This window comes from Stegastes partitus, unplaced genomic scaffold (assembly GCF_000690725.1).
Source record: "Stegastes partitus isolate 25-593 unplaced genomic scaffold, Stegastes_partitus-1.0.2 Scaffold1189, whole genome shotgun sequence".
Lineage (NCBI taxonomy): Eukaryota > Metazoa > Chordata > Actinopteri > Pomacentridae > Stegastes > Stegastes partitus.
Window position 1 is genome coordinate 16,001 of NW_007578920.1, and position 14,260 is coordinate 30,260.

At 43.4% G+C, this 14,260-nt stretch overlaps 1 protein-coding gene across 1 annotated transcript in view; it reads left to right on the plus strand.

The window, feature by feature from the left end:
• The first annotated feature begins 285 nt into the window (after window positions 1–285).
• klhl29 (kelch like family member 29) overlaps window positions 286–14,260 on the plus strand; it is a 226,224-nt gene continuing 212,249 nt past the window's right edge. The window contains exon 1 of the mRNA XM_008297122.1: window positions 286–480. Within this exon, the coding sequence (XP_008295344.1) occupies window positions 286–480 (195 nt within the window). The remainder of the gene's footprint in view (window positions 481–14,260) is intronic.

The following is a 14,260-nucleotide window of genomic DNA, read 5'->3' on the forward strand; positions in this document are numbered from 1 at the left end:
CCTCTCTTGAGGTCATATTTAGGCAGAATTCTTTTTTCCCAAGCGACTGATGTGACCGTGCAAGTTTTGCAGTGAAATCACACGACTGTGGTCAAAGCAAACAGCAGATGTTTGCCTGTTAACTGACACTTGATTGATACGCTGCCGACCACCAGTAAAAACAATTAGTTCAAATTTGCATCCCTATTTCACGCACTTAAAAAAATGAATTTGATCCTGACCTTTACCCTTTTTTTTTTCTTGCAGGCCTGCCCCCGTTGTTCCCTCTGAGACGAAGAGGAAGCGATGTCGCGCCACCACCACCGCTTCGAGCGGGACTACCGGGGACCCTGGGAGCGGAGAGACATCCGTCCTTCTGGCCTCCACAATGGAGGAGCCAATCATAGCTGTGCCTCTGCCGTTGTCAATGGCAACAACCGTCCGGGGCTCCTTCCCCTCCCAGTCATCCCCTCCCTCCTCCCCACCCCAGTTACAGTTGCCGTGACAACGTCGAGCGGCGACATAGCGGTCAAGCGAGGCATCACGGCAGCAGGATCGGTGGCTCCGGCGTCGGCCAAGGTAGGAGGCTCATCCAAACTGTCGCCGGGACACCTGCTACCCTCGGTTCCATCTTCCAAACTGTCTCTCCTCCCGCTATGTCCATTCTCTCTTCTGGGCCTTTTTCTCCCGCTGTGGCAACTTTTTTAATCTCTGATGACTCCCCAACTGGACGTAACATCCAACTTTTTCCAATGCTTTTGACGCTTTCCAGCTTTCTTCTCTCTGTCTGTGTCTTCCAGTTCACCCCCTCCTACTTTCTCCAAACATTTCAGCGCTGGCATGCCTGTCTTCATGGTTCAACTGCCTCAGCTCTTCAAGCCCTTCCGCTCCCTCTCCCTCCACCTTTATCCTTCACTTCAGTTTTCGCTGCTCTCTCTGCACTTTCTCTGTCCAGTGCCCGGTGCTTGTTGCCAAACCATTTTCCTTCCATCTTCATTTTCTCCGTCTGCCAAATGGCAGGCTTGTCCTGCCTTTGCCTCCTTGGTAATTTTCTACTTTCATTATGTAAATGACCTCTAACAGTGGCTCAGATGGGTGCTGCTGTCAGAAGTGATGGTTAGAAGTAGTGCTTTTATGAGCAAGTAAACAAACTAAAGGGATCGTATCATTATATAAGTTGATGTCATAGATTAAGAAATGTCCTGTAGTCGCACTGTTAGCGGCCATTTAGTCCAAGATTTGTTTTTCGGTTAATCTAATGAGGCCTCCAGTGCATTTGGTGCATACATTACTCACTGGGTTATATATTGTGCTTGTGTTTAGACTAAAAAAAAAGCTGCCGTTTGGAAGAGTCTGAGCGGTGTACTGAAGAGCCGTACAGTTTGTGCTCTCCACCCCCTCGTCCTGGGATTTGCCGGCGAGCTGGCTGTCAGCGGCGTGTGAAGAGAGGGGCCTTTACCAAAAAAGAACTTAGACATTTCAGCCTCCCCCCACCACCACCACCGCCACCACTGCTCCCCCTTGCCTCCGCTTCCATGGATACCATTCATCTTCTTTAAACAGTCCTCCTCACTATCAGATCATTTGCTTTAATTTGAACCTCAGCAAATCCTCTCGGTCTCCTTGCTCTCGGTGGGGTCTTGGCACTGTAAGAGCAGAGGTAAACAATGCTCTGGTAATTTAGCCCAGTAAGTGCACATCATTAGATTCCCCTGCCGACTGCACTGACCACAGACACAGTAAATCTGCTCTGGCACCGCGGCGGCCCCTCCCCGTTGGTGTGCGGCTGAATAATTACATACATTCAGACAAAGTCTCGCCAACTCCCACCGTGGCTGTTGTCATCGCACAATGGCTGCCCGGGCAATTAGGCGCATTGCTTTTGCACGTGAGTGTGTTTAAGGTGACAGTATAATGTACGTGGGAGTGTGTATGTATGTATTTATGTACGTGCAGCAGGATATATGGAGATTGTTCCCAAGATGCCACGCTGTTATCTTTATTCATGGACTTCCTGTGCATTGTAATGTAAGCAACGGAGGCCAGCGCTGTTTAGAAAGAAGAAATCCATAGCCGGGGTTCTGCTTTAATTATGGACTAGAAAAGACACAAAGGATTGGAGTACCGGCCAGCGCCATAGGAGCCCTGCCTCTCCATCTTCTTCCTGGCTGTGTGCTGTCCTCCCTGCACTCTCTGTCATATTCGATCAAAGCCGTTGGTGGTCACAAAGAGTCTGATGGACGGATGCAGCCCTCTCTCCATGGTCCCCGTGTCTCTGCTCCGTCCACGGCTACACTAAAAAGCTGACAGACTGTATTGATTTCCACTGTTTGGAGACTCTCTCTTCATAAACACAGCAGCCCAAGTGGAGACAAGAGTTCGTCTAGCGAGCCGCGCACAGAAGCGAAAGTGATACTCCTGCGCTCTGTGTTCTTATAGACCTTAAAGGGGAGTGATCATCAGAGGCAGCGCAGGTATTGTTTTAGTGTTCCTTTGCTAAAAAATAAAAAAAATCCTCGGTTTGGTGCACGTGTGTGTAGGTGTGCATACTGTAAGTGTGGGTGTGTAGGACAAATGCTGAGAGCTGAAAAGTACCATCTGGCTGCGTCATCCATCGTGATGTGAAGGTATCCACACGGAACAATGAACTATAGTTACATCGGTGCTGCATTTACTTATACCCTGCAACACCATTAATTAATAAAATGTACATTTTAATGTATTTGTCATAGGTATAGGGACACTGCAAACGCTAAACCCAGGTTATTAGTAGCTGTTTTCTTTCTCCCGCTGATGGACAGGACTGTAAATGTCACAGGAAAGTCTGGTTTTATTCTGTATGCAGGCGCTTCCTCCAGGTGATGTACTGCGATCCATCGTGCCATTTTCTCAGAATGTAAATGAAACTCGGTTTACTAGGTGAGCGATTTTATTATTCCAGTGAGCACAGTGGCGGCTGTTGTTAGGTTAACAAGTGGAGCTGCTGTGATATATGACTTCTGGTCAACGATGAAATAATCACTATTTTGATCATCAATTAATCGGTTTGAGTGATTCTTTTTAAAAACAAGAAATAAGCCGAAATTTAAGCTTCTTAAATTTGAATATTTTCCCGTTTCTTTCATCCTCTGTGACAGTTAACTGAGTATTCGTGGGTTGTGGATGTCAATTTGGGCTTTTTGAAACAATGATCGACACTTTTTTGTTATTTTTCAAATGACAAATCAATTAAAAAATAAAATAAAATCTAAATAATAGCGTATAAACCAACATTTCACAGCGTTATGAACAAGCTGTGGCTGCTTACGGTCATTTAAGCATTTTGTTTCGTCTTTATTAAAAATTAATTTCAATGAAAATCAAGGTTTTTAATCTTGTATGTTGTTTTTTTTTATATGCTGGAACATCACAGTGCTGTTTAACTACGACAACCTCAAAATCAGTCTTGTATGGGCTTTTTGAATCCTTATTCATCTTTAGAATAGGTTTCAGCATGTTTGGCTGAACAACTCCAATACCTGCTATTGTGTGGTTAAGAGCAGCTTTACAGCGTTTGAGCCGAGTTTTCGGTGGAAGTATTAGAAAAAAAACCCTCCACTGAGCGACATTGTTAGCTGCGTCAGTGTTTGGACTCATTTATGTAAGTAGCATTTGACAGATAAGTCTCATCTGTGCCTCCCAACAGAGGTCTTTTGGCTGAGTGATCGTTGAACAGAGGGTTGTGTGAATTGTTTAGCAGCTATAGAATGTTTGAAGGGTTGGCCTTGAGAGCTGGCCAGACAATGAGCACTTTATTTATTTTTTATTAATCCTATACAGTGAGGCTGTAGAGACTGAAATCGTACCCACTCAGCCTCAGCGTGGCCTGGTTATGTTCCTCTGAAATGATAAAAAACAGACTGGTAGCAGACCGGCTGTCCGTATTCAGAGGATTTTTGCGAACAGAACTTCGTCAGCTGGTGATTCAAGCACAAGAATGATTGAAGAACATAAAGCAGACAAGTTAGCCGCGGTTTTTCGATGATATTTCATGTCGGTTGTGAAGTTCTGATATGCAAAGTGCTGTTTTGCAAAGTCCACATTTGACTTTTTCCCCTTTTTTTTGCACAAAAACGCAGCCACACCCATGATTTATTTATTATTTTTTTGACGTGATGTCAATTAGTTTGACTTCAAGCCACAGACTGTATAAAAGATGGACGTAGCTGCCGTGACGTCAGCCGTTGGTTTCTGCACTGAGAAAATGAAGCCAGGGTTTTGCTACTTCCTGGTTGACATCTTGGATTTTTGGAGCCAGTGACGCAAAAATCGTCAGAGGGGGGCGGAGCCATAGAAGCAGCGATTGGTCAGACGGATTGAGAGGCGGGCCCTCTCTGCCCGCCCACATTTACTGCCTTCTGCTCGTCTGTATGGTCGCTGCCGACTGTCAATCAAGCCAGCCACGCCCCTTGCCCCGCAAAATGTTGACGATTTTTTAAAAATTCAGTATTGATTTATTTTCAGATTGGCCACCTGATCTCTGGATTTGACCATGAAAACTAATAAGAAAAAAATCCTGAGCTGTAGGAATGCAGTATTTCGTGTTCTGTGCTCACTTCTTTTCCAATTCAAGTCTATGGGAGCCAGGGCTTTTTGGATTTTGACACTTCCGGGTTGGCTTCATTTTTCAGGGCCGGTTGCTACGTCCATCTTTTATACAGTCTATGCTTCAAGCCAGCGTTCGGTAAAAGTTAAATAAGTTCAACCCAGCGGCGTCCGCGAGGTAAGACAAGTTCAAAGTTGTGAAAACGCGGGGGTGTTCACAGGTAGCCTGCTCCCCCCGCTGCTGAAGATAATGGATTAATCCTGGAACGCTGTTCATGCCGGGCTTTTGTTCCGTGTGAAAGTAACACCAGAGAATTCAGACAAATGACACGATATCGATGAATCCAATCGACCACTTTAACCGCTTTTGCCTCTTATCTGCTCATGCATTGAATGGAAACAACAAACCTCCGCTTGTGTCAATTCATTACAGCTTCTATAAATGAGATGTATGTGTCCTCAGTGTGGACAGTGCGTGTGGCTCCTTGCACCGCTGGCTTTAATGCTTAATGTAAGTTAATTATGAATACCTTGCACTTGTCCTAATGGATATCCTTTTCATTCATTTTGTACTAGAGACTAAAATGTCAGAATTTTACACCCGTAAATGATAGGGATTATCGACATCAAGCTTTTGCTTTTAAAAAAAAACACTTCAAGGTTTTGTGGAAAAATCTGTGCTTTTAAATCTACAGTGAAACGTTTTGCACATTAATGTTACAGCCTGTTACTGAGTGTTAGTGAGGATTTTATAGGGTTTATAAGTGGGCTAAAGCTGGAATTTTTTTTTATCTGCTAACACATTACTCAGAAAGTATCTTCCCACAGATAGCCCACTCTAACATGTGGATTTTCCTGCATGGACTAATCCCTTAATATGAAAGTTTTTAATCCATCCCTCCCCTGATATTTAGCAGGCCTGGAATTTCTTTACCTGTCCTTATTTAACACGAGCGCAGCAGCCGTAGTTGATATTTAAGGAGGACGTATAGAGGGCCGCAAACTAATAATTGTCTTATAGGCTTATGCTGAGTCTGTGTGTCGTTTCGATTCGCTCTGTTTGCATCTCGTTCATTTCTCTGTTGAAATGTTTGTGACTCGAATTTGGTTTGTTATCTTTAGAGCAGTCTCTCAATCCATGATTGCTGTTTGTTTAGCCTGTAGCCATCTCATTAGTTTAATGTTGTTGGTAATAAACTCCAGTAAGTTTGTTTTCTTCTGATACTTGAGCTTTTTTGGTCAGATAACTGTACTACTTTGGTGACACAAGGGGGGATCTCTGGATCACTTGTTCCCAAAGTGGAGGTTGGGAGACGCTAGGTGGAGGAAAAAGCATATTTTGCACGATAAATGTTAGAAAAGGAAAAAACAAAGTGAGTCCGCTGCTCCTACATATCGTATATTTACTCAGTAGTACAGTTTATGCTCGAGCTGCACAGTTATTTAAAGATTAATCACAGTTAAATGAACATAATCTACTGCAGAATTGGTGCTTAGCTCATAGAAAACAGCTCATGTTGATAAAATTGCACGTTTGAACTTGAGAAAATGTATCATTAGAATGCCCTAGTTCACTCTCTTCATCGTGTTTTTGACGGTATGATGCAGTAACTGAGCGGAGACTAGAAGCTTCTCGGTGCACAGCCGACTAGAAGCATCTACTGCAGCCGGCACATGAGGCGTTTAGGGAGCATCGGTAAATTGTAGCATCTGCTGATAAGTTGAGGCTCAGCAGGTGAAGTGTGTGGGGTTTATCTCATTTTTCTGCCTCGAGGAGATGCTTCGAATTCAGGTGAAGATTATATTTTGATGCAGAGATTTGTACACTAGCGGGAAAATTGCACAAACTGAAAGTGAAAGCAGCACCAAGTTTAAATGAAAATGATTTGTGTCCCCAAAAATCAGTGAATAAATGTGAGATTTTTTTCACGCAGCCCAGCTTTACACACAAAGATTTCTTTGACAGATGTACACTAATGTTCATCTTAATCAATTTGAAGGCATTCTGTTAAAATGCACCTTTTCAAAAAATCTTTAATTTTGTCGCGTTTTGACATTTTTCCTCATGTAAGGTCTGAAAATCAAGATTTGGATGTTTTTGTGTGAGTCTGTCGTTGCTCAGAGCACAATTCAAACGATCACGGCCTTGATTCTAGTTATTTATTTTTGAATTATAAGAAGCAGAATGAATGGTAATTATGCTGCAACATTTTTAATCATTCAGATGTTTAAAGCGGTCGTAGCTGATCGTTGCAGTAATTCAACTTTGAAGTTTTGCTTCCCGTACACAAAGTTTGGGCAGAAAACCTTGGAAAATTAGTTTAGTTTTCCATTGTAGCCAAACACAAACAGCACAAATGAACAGATTAAGGGCTTTTTTAAAGTACCGATTCACTGACCGACGTCTGTTTGAATTTGGTGCTTCAAACCGGGGACGCTTGACAGCAAATTTCCGAGCGGCTCTGGGTTGCCAGAGCACTGAAATCAGCCACAAATGATGATGCGTGTGCGACACAAATCCGATACCATGACCCTTTCTTTGCAACTCAATAGCAGAGTGGACTGCAGTGGACCACTTTACTTAACTTTTACAACACAAGAGCAGATTTTTATTCATAATTTGTCTGATTTTTTTGTCCAGATGTGCTTTAAATGGGAAAAATTTGCAGTTAGTTTAAGCTTCTGCAGCACTGATCGTAAGAAAACCTCATTCCTCTCTTTGGCAAGCCGGTCTTGTTTATTTAATGTGAAGGAAATCGCATGCAGCTATAATTTTGTCACACTGACGACAATCTTTCCTCCACATTTTATTGCACAAAAACAAATTGTAAACCTGTACCTCTGCTCGCATTAAAAACCGCTAAGCTCGTGGCTCGTAAGCCAACAGCTTGGTAAACAATGAGGATGAATAAAAATTGATATTTACCTTTTAGTCCTGTTTAATGAAAGCCGTCCTCAACAAGGACTTGGGCTCCGGTTACGATGCCTACCTGATGTCTGATCCTGATGGGCGTTCGGCGTAATGCCGGCTGCTGGCAGCCCATTAAAGCGGCTGCAAGGCCAAATGAAGCTTTCTGTTCTGCAGAGCACGTCTCGGCACAAACAACTATACATCCATTTCTTTTGTCGCGCGCCCTCTTTATGAAAGGATCATCCCACACAGATCTCACCACCTGGCTGAGATTCTTTTATAATCGGCGTCGCTTTTAAAAACTGCATTAGTATGCCTTTTAAACGCGCTGCATACTTTTCATGTTTGGGAAAAAAAGGGCGTCTTTTGAACACTGATTTAAAGCTTTTTTTTTGCAACAAGTTATCGTCTCAGATGAGTTTCGTGATGACAAAAAAAACAAAGCAAAATCTCCCTTTCAAGCATTGACAGCAACAATCAATAGAGCTTGTCTTAAAACAAAGTTCCACGCCGTGTCTCGCTGGTCATTGATTTGAGCCAGGTCAGCTAGCCAGTGGATTGAAGCAGGCCCCATACTGCGGCCAACACAACAGTGAACAGCAGGTGTCGTGGCCTCACTCTGACACAATCAAAAAAAAAAAAAGAAAAAAGAGAGAAACCTCACAAGAAGCATGCTGTACTCTGTGAAACTCTTTTTTTTCTGCAACCGCCGTCATTTTCCTGATGTGTGAGTGACAAGGGGAGCAAATTACAAAGATGTGTATTCTGGTCAGCTTTGAAACAAGTTTTTTTAAAGGCACTAACAGCATTCTGAGCTCACGTTTAGCAGAAGTTTTTATTCTCCTTTTATTTTTTTTCATATCAAATATGAAAACTCTCCGTGTGGATGTCTTTCTTGTGTCAGGGAGCCTTGTAATGAGTAGGCTGGAAGACTCTGAAATTATAGAATCACGACTGAGGTTGAGGCTAAAAGGGGAAAAAAGTCTTTTGAAAAGTGGGGTAACCTCGTGACGAGTTGCCGCGAAACGTTATTGAATATGAAATGATTAAAGCTTTAAGAAGGGCGCGTGCTGGGGGAGGGAGGCGCCGTGGCAGGTGAGGGCTTGCTTTTGAATTAGCCTCAGATGGGAGAGGAAGCCACCATTGTTCTATCAAATGCTTGTAAGTGCGACTCCATCGTCGGGAGGAGATGAAAACTTTACATTTCCGGAACCGACAGACTCGGCGGGAGGTCTTAAAGGAAACTCTGCTCCCTCGCGAGGAGAGCCGAGAACATTAAAGATCGCTGCGAGAATAATGATTGCTTCACAGCTTGAAATAATGTCAGCCAGCCTGCCTTTGTACTGACGGACATAAATTGCCGGTGCCTATAATTAGGGCTGCCTGCAACCCGAGATTATCCTACTTGACCAGTAGTCGTTAATTGAGGCCGTTAGCTGACTAGTTGTCACATGTTTATGATATCAGTTTAACCCTTAAAAGCCACATGGATGCACTTACATTATTTTCTCTTCAATTGATGCACCTGTTTGTCATACAGAATACCTCCAATCTCAATATTTCTCTATGTGAAAGGATTTCTAAGTGAGATTCACGTCAGTTTCACAGATTTTTCCTTCCTTTGTAATACAGTCTAATATACAAATGTGAAAGTATTCAAGTTCTTGACAAAACTACAGCATGTATGGCTAGTCCTCATAATGGCCAAGATAAGAGCTTGGAAGTAAATGAAGCCTTGGAATAAAAAAAATAAATAGTATTTAATATTACTCTTAAAATAGCCTGTGGCTCACAACGTTAATTATCTGAAGATATACATTTTTGCGGAGTTATCAGAGAGAGAATGTCCGAAGCCGGCTAACGTTGTTAACGCAGAAATACAAAACTGCAGCGAATAATGAGCCTTTAAAATGAGCCTTCAAAATACAGCGGCGGTAGAAGTGTTAATGATTCTGAATGGAAAAGCCACCTTTAGTTCATGAGCCTTATTATGTAGAGCGCCTTGTCTTCGGAGCACTGAAACGATAGGACCCTACCTTTAAAGACCCCATATGATGCTTTTCTCCCCGTTTCCTTCAGAGTGTTATATAACTGCTTTTAATGCATGTGAAACGTCTGCAAACTTACGAAGCCTAACGTCGACGCCAAGGGGAGGTATTCTTCTCCTTGCTGGCCTTTATAGCTCAAAGTATTATTAACTATTAAATCAATAAGCAACTGTTTATTTTATAAGATTAAAAAAAAGTCTAAATTCTCTAATTTCAGCTTCTTAAAATTCAACATTTTCTGAGAAACGTAATATTATTCAACATCCAGCCTGTTTTGTTTTTCTTTTGTTACTCATCGACATCATCATGTAACACATTCACACCTGACTGGCAGCTTGTTGGACCTTCAAACAAATAATGTGCAGCTTCTTTGCCATTAGTTCTTCACTGGAGCTGCTTCTGCTAAAGCTACATCCATTTACTCATAAATCTGGGATTACATTAAGTAACCAGCGTTGCCTCATTTTAATCAGAGCAGGAGGGAGGCCTTTAAAGAGGCAGGAGCTACAACGGAGCGTCAGAAGAAAAGCTGCAGAAATGGACAGTATGAGGAAAAATAATGTGTTTTTTAACCATTAAAGCATGTGAATATATTCTACTAGACCCCCACAATAGAAACATAAACCTTTAAATGTGCATCATAAGGGCTCTTTAATGCTGCCGTCAGTCTCCCACGTAGATAAGACGCTTGGCTGCTGTATCTGGACTGTCACAAAATGTTAAATATCAACTCGCCCCTACCTGTCTTCTTACCTGCCTTTTCTGTGTAGCTGTGACTTGAGCTTTACCTTTACCCTCTGAAATGATCTCACGCTTTGGATTTCCTGCCCAACATATGGAATTACTATTCAGTAACTGCAGGAAACGTCTGTGACCGACTGACTCAGTGTTTTCCTTCCATATGGAGTTCTTTCTTTCTTTCTTTCTGGTCACCAGCCGATGCAAAATCTTTCCTCTGCTTGTAATTCAGAATGTAAATAGTTAACCAGAAGAATTTAAATAAAATATTGTCATTTATTTTTTTCATTCCTGACATTTGGACATGAATTAAAATTCAAAATACAGACTGGAAATTCTCCCTTAGTACTAAGCTAGCGCCGGCTTTCTGAGGCACCTTTATCTTTCCTCCGAGGTGCAGCAAGGTAAACAATCTTCACACTCGGCTGCCTGGATGTGATTTATTAGCTCCTACTGTATGTGTTACCATCCTATCACAGGCTTGCTGTGTGCCATTTTCATTCACAGCGAAAATGTCACAAAATCCACCTCTCCAAAGACAATTCCTCAGATGTCGAGCTGAAAGCGATGAGAAAATGCTTCGCTTCGGCTCTGTAGCGTTTCATTTATTATCCATATAGCATCATGTAAAACCTGAAGGCTTTTTCGTAGGTGAGTCAAGAGTCCCTTTATCTGACTTTCAGTGTTTGAACAGTTATGCAATTTTAAATATGTGGAGCCAGAGGTCTGTTGCATATCTATTTTTTTTCTCCTCCTAAGTGGTTAAGTGGTGCATGTGTCGGAGTATATTTTGGCGCTGAAAGTCGGTTCGTTCTGACAACGAGCTGAGATGAACCTGTCAGCTCTTTCTGCCTTGTCCATCCGGCCGGAGTGTCAGTTCGGATAAAGACAGCCCTCAGCGGGTGTGCGGAAAGCCGCCCTCAAGTATTAGACATGACGCTATTAAAAATGCCACTTCTTCTTTGCTTCTCCTGATTGGATTTTTCCCTCACGGGGGGGGAGAAAACCCATACAGTAGTGCCGCCTTTTTTTGCTGTGCTTCGTCACAGCACACGTGTGCACCTGATTTTAATTGTTCTGACAGTTTTTGAGCTACGAGTCAATTTTCCCCACTTCGGTTTCCATTAGTCATGCATTAACTCTTTCATTTTTTTTCGTCGCGATGTTTGCGGACAAACAATCTGTCGTCAGAGTCATTAAGAAGCACCAGATCTCAGGGGAGCGGGATTGAGCGGCGACTTGTTTTTTTTTTTTCTCTTCTCGGATGATAGATGGAAAGTTTTCGAGTGTTAACAAGAAGCAGTGATTGTGTGTTTACCAGCAGCAGCAGCAGCAGCGGGGTTTTGGATGTCTCGCTGCAAATGTGGGGAGAGTTAAAGATTTCCACTTTGACCGGGCTACCCTGCGGTGATTGCTAATCAAGGACAGAGGCGCAGACGGAGAGACAGAAACAGACAGACAGACCTCAGTTGTGAGGACTGCATGCTGTCAAACTGTCAGAGAAAGGCATTGTTATAAAAAAGGGGGAACTGTCAGACTTCTTCTTCTTTTTTCTTATCAGCATGTGAAATCGTAAGGATGGGGGGGAATAAATAAATAAAGGGATTCATGACATATTTATCAGAAAAATCTCACACCCTCATCTCACATCCAGGATGTCGTCATCTTTTTACTGTCATGAGAAGATATTGATAGCAGTTTTCTTTGATTTAAAGCAAAAAAAGAAAAAGCCCACATGAAAGAGAAACGGCTGGCAGATGCGGCTGGATAACGAAGCAACAGGTCGAAGAAAGAGGTGACGGCGTGTGTTATCTTTGTCCGTCTCGCTGTGACAGCATGTTGCACAGGCTTCATTCAATCCGCCTCCTCTCGCGGGCGATTCTCCGTCTATAGAGGTGAGATCCCGGCTGACCTTTTAGCACCGACAATGGAGCTCCGCGTTTATCAACCGCTTCACAATCCTGCCAACCCGGCCAAGTCTTCTTCTGCTTCCTCTCTTCTCTGCTCGCGCTGGATTTTTCAAAAAATCCTTTTGGAGAAAATAAAAATGGAGACAGACGGGTTATTGTTTAGAAAAACTGTGCATGTCCTCAAAATAGGAGACCTTTCAGGGTATTGGCGTTTGCGGTGTGTCTGTGCCGGTTTACAGCGAGCTTTACAAAAAGCCTGCATGCACGGCTCTGGCAGGAGAAGAGAAGATTGTCCAGTAGGGGCTTGCTCTTCTTCTTTCTCTGCTGTGTGTGTTGTGTTTTTTTTCCTGTATGTATGTGTGGGTGGGAATGGAAAGCAGCCCTTCTCGACACACCGGCTGTCTTATGAGTCTGGCTCCAAACTGGCGGCCTGATGGCTCAATCTAATAAGCAGTCATCGGATATCAGATTCAAATCGCTCTCTCTGCCGCGTGAAAGACGAGACGCGAGTCCCTTCTCTATTTATGTCACCGTGACTATGCAATATGAGGGTGTTGTATTGAAAAGTGGGGTTTTGAGGAGTGTGTTGTCATCCAATACTGTACATCTGCTCTCCCGCCGGTACACAGAGATCATTGTCCCGGCGGTCTTTGACGGAGCAGAAACCGGCTCGGCGGACGTCACCACGCAAACAAAGGTGTGTTTACAAAGAGCGCATTTGTCTCGGAGGCTCTTTCTCTTTCAGATGCGGTGGGAAATTAGCGGCTCATTCTGCTCGAACTCGATGAAAACTCGTAGCGACCTCCTTCCTCGCTTTAGCCCGATTCTTTTTATCTCCCTCCATCACACCTCCATTACTCGCCTCCATCTAATTCCCTCAGCCCGTCTCTCCCTCTCTCTCTCCTCCCGTCCAGCCACTTGAAACAACTTCTTGTCTTTGTTGAGGCATAGATCCTCATTCCTGCGTCAGCGTCGCCTCCCTCTGAGCGCGCTTGTGTGAAATTGGATTGCTGATCCGTTGGTGCTGAGTGGCAGAGATGTAATATGGGATAGCGGCAACCGCATGCTCCGACGCCGGAGACAGCTGCTACAGGACACCGAGGGATCACGGATGACGCTTGACTCCTAGTCCTCGTCTCTTCAGGACTGGAAATGCTCTCAGCAAATCTCATGACAACATAAAGGGGAACGCCGGCGAACAACAAGCAGAAACACACAAGGCTGTGGTCAGGCTGCCCGGCGTGAGGAAGGCTGTCAGATTTGCTCGATTCGCTCAAGTGTCAAGAGGTCGCCGCTGATCCCTGGGCAATTTGAAGTGGCTGTCGTCTTAGATTTGCCATTATCATTTGTCATCGGCGCCACCGCTGCATGTCACTCCTCCTCCTCTTCATCACGGGGTGAGAGGTCCGTGTCAGAGGGGAAAGTTATACTTCACACAAATTTATCTTGTGATTATCGCACACTCGCCACTCGATCGGCCTGAAAGGTGGGTGCAAAAGGTTTTATCGGCTTGAATTCATGTCACCGGTGGTGCAAAAGTTTCCAAAGTAGAAAAGAAAAACCCCAGCATCACTCACATTGTAGCAGCAGAGTCTTTATGTTTAGGCTCTAAACTGTTGTTTTGTTGTATAGGACGGCCTCGGCGCTCATCCTCCTGAAAACTGCCTCAAAAGTAGCGTTTTTTAACCAGACTTTGACCAGAAACGTGACATTTTGATGATTTTAAATGGACTCTTCTGACCACAATGACTCTTTAGCCCTTTTTCCATGATGTAAAGTCAGTTAATGGCAACTTCAAACTTCAATAAACTTGCAGTTGCAGGTGAACATGGAAACTTTTTGCTATACGTCACCATGAAACGTCTGCAGCTGATTACTTGGATCAGGAAAAAGTGAACATTGGCTAAAGCTAGCCTCTTCTTGTTGAGATATTGGTGTTAAAAGTTTTCACAGAGGGGATCTAGAGACCTCTTTTTGTCACCATGCATTTATAAACATACTGTTATAGACATATATATATATATAGAGAGAAATAATATTGTGAAGTCTGCAGTATGTGAGTACTAAAGTGGAGATTTCTGCATCACAGT